A 6,971-nucleotide genomic window follows, 5' to 3' on the forward strand; every position below is an offset into this window, starting at 1 on the left:
TAGCTCACTTGGAGATGTGATATAGACTTTTAGGACATGGTGATAAGCTTTATATTTCTATCATATTGCATCTAAGCTACTTTCTCACTCTCATTTTTATAGGCACGGTTTCTCTTGTCTAAAGTGAATCCTTCCCAGACTCATAATAACCTTTATGCATGGGGACAGGTAGGTAAAGAAGTAACTACTCCTTTTCTGAAATGTTAATATTTCCTCTCTGTGCGTTCACAATTAATGTAAGATGTCAAACTTCATAAGGAGCCAGAGGTCACTTGTGGTATTCAAGAGGCCTGGGTTTTCCAAATACAAAATTGGAAAGGGGTAAGAAATGGATAAAATGAGAGTAAAAATTGCAGTGTGATTCAGCAGAGCTAGCGTAACCAGGTTCATTTAATTCTTCATCCATTCATTTCCCCCTCTAATTACATCTGCTCAGGCTTTGTGTTTAAATTGTAACTTCTTATTTCAGGAATCTGGTGCCCCAATCCTAACAGATGATGTTAGTCTGCAAGTATTCATGGACCACCTGAAGAAGCTGGCTGTGTCAAGTGCATCATAATTTTGATCTACTAAGAAATTCTCAAATGAGTGAACTAACTGAATCATCCTACTGCCAATAATCAGTTTGCCAAAAACTAATAAAATTTCTTCCCCGTTTTAAAATAGATTTCTAATGATTTCATATAACAAATACGTAAGGGCAATTTTGCATTTTAGATTTAACTTATTGACATTCCTTTTCTGTGTTTTTCCAGTTCTGTGTTTTCATTCATGTAATCATTCCATTGTGATTTATAGATTGTCCCATGCAGGTTTTTTTCTGTACTTGTACTTAAGTGAAATAAAAATTGAGGAGGGTGTTAAAGCTTGGTGTTATCCAACTTGTCATTATGTGCTTGCGGGCATGAGGGAAAGAGTGAAATCTGTTTTCATGTTACAAATATTAATTGTCAGGCTTGAATAAATGCAGTGAGGCAAGTGGTTCATTAATACAAACATATTAAAATGTAACTGAATAGAAGTTATAAACTGTTTTATGGAAGAAATTGCAACTACTCCAGGTTGTTGGATTTTTTTACTTTTTATTTTATTTATTTTTGCTTTGACAACCTGCAGTATTTTGCAAACTTTAAATCTTTGTGCAAATACTACAGATATTGGAGAAGAGGCCAGTTTCTGGAGGGAGAAAGGGGTGTCTCTTATTCATAACAATGTTAATTTAAACTTAACAAAATACAGGTGGTTGTAGAGGATTGAATGTATTGCAACAAAGGAGGTGCTTTATATTGAATAAGATCATAGCAGTACTCTCTGCTGCAAAGAGAAACCCCACTTTGCAAACTGACTGGGACCCCCTGCACTTTAGAGTTACCATTCACTCTGTTTATCCTTTCACCTGAAAATAGTAAGGAAACCCCTGTTGTCTTCAATCAGTTGGGATTCTGCCCTATCTCCTGGAAAGGACAGCAGAGTGCAGAGGAATTCCTGCTTGGAGGTGAGAGGGGGATCCCTGTCCACTCCATGTTCTCTGTGATGTGGAGAAATAGAGAGTCAACAAAACTTTTGAGAGTATCTGTGGGATGTTTTGGCTGCTGGCTCTTGCATCTCAGAGTTGGCTTTATCCACCCATGTTATTTGCAATGGTTTTCCCCCATACATGGGCAACCTTCTCCCAAGGGAAGGCAAGGAGAAAACCTGAAATAGAAGTGGTTGTAATCACAGGAGCCTTTATAACATTAGACATGGGAATTCAGCCCAGCACTCAAAACTACTTCTCTATTACTGATCTACCTTACTATTGACAAGACTTACTGGTAATGGATATCCAGGTTTCGGCAGGATTCTTTGCTGGCTGTATTTGGAGATACAGAGGGTTGAAACGGGAACCTTCTGGATAAAACGCATATGGCCTGTGATTGGTTCACAGCCCTTGCCTATCTGTGAACCAAATTCATGAGACACATGTAATAAGCCAAAAAATTGATGCAGGAATAGATTTCTAATTCATGTTTGTTTAATTTTATGGTGATTGTTTCTTTTTTTTTAGTATGGGGCCTTGCTCCACTTAGCCCTGGAAAACAAATACCTGTAATAAAAATATATTTATATACCGCTTCATCTCCACTCTACATCTTTCCTAGTCATTGCTTTGCCCTGGCTCTCTAGTAGGTCTCCGACTGTTTTGTAAGTCCACAGGTGGACATAAAAAGGCTCCAGCCCCCTGAGGCCGGACTGTCCACTCACCTTCTGCTGTTGCTGCGGGCTCCGCACCTCCGTCCTATCACCCGAGAGCTTGCGGTTTGCGAGCCACTCTTTGACCTGGCAACAAGGCTCATCTTCCCGCCTCCTGCCAGGAGTGGCTCGTTATGCCCACCTGTGAGGGAACATTCATATTCGTATATGAATACCCTATCTTGAGTCATAAGAATTCTGAACATGTGCATGCTCAGAATAGTTCCTACAAAATGCAAGGGAAACTGTGTTGGCCATAAGGCAAATTCTGAATTCCATTTTGTGGTGATACCTTTACTTGGCCAGAATGGTATTGATTTGCTTTAGCTGATCCACCTAAAAATATTTCCAGCCCTCTCTGTAGAGAGACTACTAAACAGTCTGATCTCTTCCTATATACAACCTCACACTGGATAAAATGGCATTGTGTTACTAGAGTGTAATTGTGTTTTCAAAATGGACATTCAAAGTTTGTTTTGTTTCTTCTCAGAAAAATACTGAGCACTCAGGGTGAAATCTAATACCTTGTTCCAGGTAGACCGTAAATATATGTTCATGTTGTGGAGCCATGCGGGTGCCCACGGTGGTTCTGTTGATCTGGAGGTAGATTTTGTTGTCAAAGATGAAATAGTTGTTAGTATATTCAAGTAGCCAGATGCTGGCTAATTGAATATACTATTAAAAGGAATTACAGTTGTGTGTTCAAAATTATTCAACCCCCAATGCTGTAAAGGGGTTTAGGGACTATAGTGTACATTTGGAATTGTATTCAGAATGAAATCCTACAAGGACGTTTTAAAGAACCAAATGCAACTAAAATAACATCAATTGTTTATGTAATACAGTAGTAAATTTTTTTTTGTGGTTTCTTCATTGCCACAATTATTCAACCCCTTAAAGACTACCACTCTGAAGAAGAGAGGTTCATTCAGGTGTTTTCGATCAGGTATTGAAAACACCTGTGGATGTCACCGAGCACCAATCAAGCATAATAAGCACCAATTAGGCAGCTTTAAAATGACTGTGATACTCAGCTCCTTCTAAACATTTACTGGTGTGGTTACAAACATGGTGAAGTCAAGAGAATGGTCCAGGAAGACAAGAGAAGAGGTGATTTGTCTTCACAGGAAGGGCAATGGCTATAAGAAGATTGCAAAGAAGTTAAACATACCAAGAGACACCATAGGAAGCATCATTCGCAAATTCAAGGCAAAGGGCACTGTTGAAATGCTACCTGGTCGTGGAAGAAAGAAGATGCTGACTTCGACTGCTGTGCGCTACCTAAAGCGTAGAGTGGTGAAAAGTCCCCGTGTGACTGCTGAGGAACTGAAAAAAGATTTGTCAGATGTGGGTATAGAAGTTTCAGCTCAGACAATAAGGCGCACACTGCGTAATGAAGGTCTCCATGCCAGAACCCCCAGGCGCACCCCCTTGCTGTCTCCCAAGAATAAGAAGAGTCGACTGCATGGATGGATTAATGCTTGTCCAAAATGGGATTCATGTCTTTGGGTACCAGCCTGTTATTCTGTTGATGAGTTCTGTACTCTGAGTAAGTTCAGGAGTTTGTCTATTCTTATTTATTTATTTATTAGATTTTTATCCCGCCCATCTAGACAATGTCTACTCTGGGCGGCTTAAAATAAAAGCATAAAGACAACATATAAACAATTAAACGACAAATCAAATCAATAATATTAGTGCCATTCAAGATGGAAAAACAAAATGGAAGTTAAGATAGAAAAGAAAATCAAGTAGTGACTGGAGGGAAGGCCTGCCTAAAGAGCCAGGTCTTAAGTTGACTCTTAAAAACACCCAACAAGGGTGTCTATTCTTATGATAAGGTCCTCTGGACAGCTTTCTTATTTTGGGGTGCTGGTTGTGGATTTCCTTTCCAAACTGTTCTGTGTATAATTGTCAATTGATTTCTTTTTTAAAAAATATTTTTCTCTTGAAACTGTTTCTCCCCCCTCGGTCTTATATAAAATAAACAAAAATTCTCCACATTTGGCATGGTTATTGGAAGAGTGTGGGAAGAGGATGTCCTTGAAACCAACTTTGACTCCTTGTCATACTATAGAGTTAATTGGTACTTTGCCTTTCCTTGCAGGGCTGGAATTTACTCTGAACAAAGGGAGTCACTGGACTTGCTGTTCTGTGGCAAGAGGTAGTACCTGCTAGTGGCCACAGGCTTCCAGGATTTAGCTGCAATTTGGCTAGGTCCCTGTGAAGCTAGAAATGTAGCTGTGGTTTCCTTTAGAGACATAATCTCATGCTTGATTGTCTTTTGTAGTTCTTTCATAGATGTCATTCTGATTTCTTGCCTACAGTCCCTATTTGGACTGATGACTGAACTGAGATATCAAAAATCTTTTAACAATTTCACTTTATTGACAGCACTAAAATTCTTGGGCAAGCTGCATAGTTCCAGAGTACCCACAGAAGAAGAGAATAGTAAACTTCTTCTGAGTATGCTGTACATACGAGTAAAAGCCCTGGAAAGAGTCACCAAAGTTGTAATCAATTTGACAAAATGTTCTTGTTCTTTCTTCAGTATACAAGAGTTTTATGTTCTCAATGTTCAACCACAATCCTGCTTTTACACTTTCTTCTTTTGCCTTCATCAGGAGTCATTCCAAGTTATTGATGCTTTCTGCCAGCAGTACTGTGTCTTCTACATATCTTAAATTATTGATATTTCCTTCCAAGATTGATTTTTACTCTTCCTTTGTCAGGATCTAATCCAGCTTTTCATATGATATATTCTACACACAAACTGAACAGATAGGGAGATAAAATACACCTTACTCAAACATATTTGCCTATGCAAACCTTCTTTGTATTTTGTTTCAGTTATGTCCTCTTGTCCAAAGTATAGATTACACATCAGGACAATTAAATATGGAAGCACACCCATTCCTTTTAGAACATAGCCTTCTTGATCCACATAGTCAAAGTTTTTGCTGTAGCACAGACTGATTTTCTTCTGAAACTGTTTGGTATGCTCCAGTAGCCAATATATATTTGCAACAAGATCTCCATTGCTTCTTCCTTTTCAGAGTCTAGCTTGAACATTCATCAGGCACCTGTGAGCAACTACAGTATATTCTATTCTTTTTCTTCCATGTTTTCACAGCCATGGGAGAGTAGTCTGTCTAAAAAAAATCTCAAAGAAATCAGAGGAAAAAGTCTTTGCGTAGCTGGGAAGGTAGGCAACCCATCAAAAGGGAGCAAAAGACCCCTAATAAAAAATTGATTAGGGTGACTCGTTTCCTCCGCCAGATGGCAGCATGAAAACATATTTTGTAATGCTATTCTTAATTCCCTATAAGCATTAAGTAATTATTCTCATCTGTTTCTCCAAACAAACTGAACAAGTGTTATTTAGACTAAAGTGATGTTTTCTTATATGGCAACTGGCACAGCATAAATAGAACTGGCAAAGCCCCATATAATGTACTACCAAGCAGTTAATATTGTTAACTGTGAGTAGGTTGATGAATTTGGACACGATGTAAATTTTAAAAGGATTCCAATACCTCATGGAAAATCAGAAAGAACTGTTGAGTTCTTCTAATTATGAGTACTCCAGGTACAGGGGAAATGCCCCCACCCACGCTGGTGTTGCACCCCCTGAGCCTAAATTAAACTATAGAGGGAAAGAGGTATGTCCACCTTTTGTATCTGCCCTCAATAATATCTTGATTACACATATGTAACAACCAGAGAACACAAAAAAGAGAGGCTCCAAGGACTGGTGTCAACAAGTCTTCCAGTAGTCACAGACTTTATCAAACCTCCAAGAGGAAGAGCCACCTATCCAGTCACTTCAGAACTTCCAGTAGGTCTAACTCTGAATGGCACCTGGACAACAGATATGCCCCTCTAGCAGTCCTCTCCCAAGATTGACTAACATCAGATAAGAGACAATGTCAGCCTCTGAATTTTTTTATCTTGGAATACTGCAGGATGGAAGAATAAATTGGTTGGCTCAGATTTCATACAGTACCTTCAGTCATTTAACATAATTTGCCTGCAAGAGACTTGGCTTCTGGAGAAAGACTCTTTAAATTTACAGGGTTATAGGACATGGGAATTCCCAGCTCAAAAAAAATTCAACTTCAGGCCGAGGAAGTGGGGGCCTGGCTATTTCAATTTCCTCCATTACTGGCTTGAAAGCAACAGAGATAGCTGAACTAAACTATTGGCAAGTTCTAACAATACATGGCTGCAAACCAGGTCCTTTGATCTGTGTCAATGTCTATCTTCCACCGAGAACAATTGGTACTGCTTTAGAGGTTTGGGCTAAATTGGAGGACCTCTTGATACATTACTTTCTGACCATCCCAACTATTTTTTTATAATTTGTGGTGACTTTAATGCTAGAATGGGAAACAGTGTTTGTATGATGGAAAAAGCCCTTGGCTTGGAGCCTGAAACGGATAAAAGCACCTCCCAAACCTCCCAAGACAAGGTAATCAACAACTATGGCAATTTCCTCTTTCAATTGATTTACAAATTCCATCTTGTATGCCTAAATGGTTGTTACCTGGACACCTCAAATGGCTGCTACACTTTTCTAATAGGTAAGGATGCTAGTGTGGTAGATTATGTTACAGGATCTTCTGCTGTTTTCCCTTATACTGTATATACTCTCTAGCAATCGATGACAGGCCAGAAAGTGACCATTTCCCCCCTAGAGTGTCTTTAAGATTCCAACAAAATCAGTCAGGGATATTAAC

At 39.0% G+C, this 6,971-nt stretch overlaps 1 protein-coding gene across 1 annotated transcript in view; it reads left to right on the forward strand.

Annotated features, from left to right (window-relative positions):
- The window catches only part of SEC23B (SEC23 homolog B, COPII component), a 28,339-nt gene extending 26,226 nt beyond the window's left edge, over nt 1-2,113 (forward strand). The window contains exons 19-20 of the mRNA XM_078392554.1: nt 103-168; nt 470-2,113. Of these exons, the coding sequence (XP_078248680.1) occupies nt 103-168; nt 470-559 (156 nt within the window). The 3' untranslated portion in view covers nt 560-2,113. The remainder of the gene's footprint in view (nt 1-102; nt 169-469) is intronic.
- Nucleotides 2,114-6,971: the final 4,858 nt, after the last annotated feature.

The sequence above is a fragment of the Pogona vitticeps genome, chromosome 4 (genome assembly GCF_051106095.1).
Source record: "Pogona vitticeps strain Pit_001003342236 chromosome 4, PviZW2.1, whole genome shotgun sequence".
Lineage (NCBI taxonomy): Eukaryota > Metazoa > Chordata > Lepidosauria > Squamata > Agamidae > Pogona > Pogona vitticeps.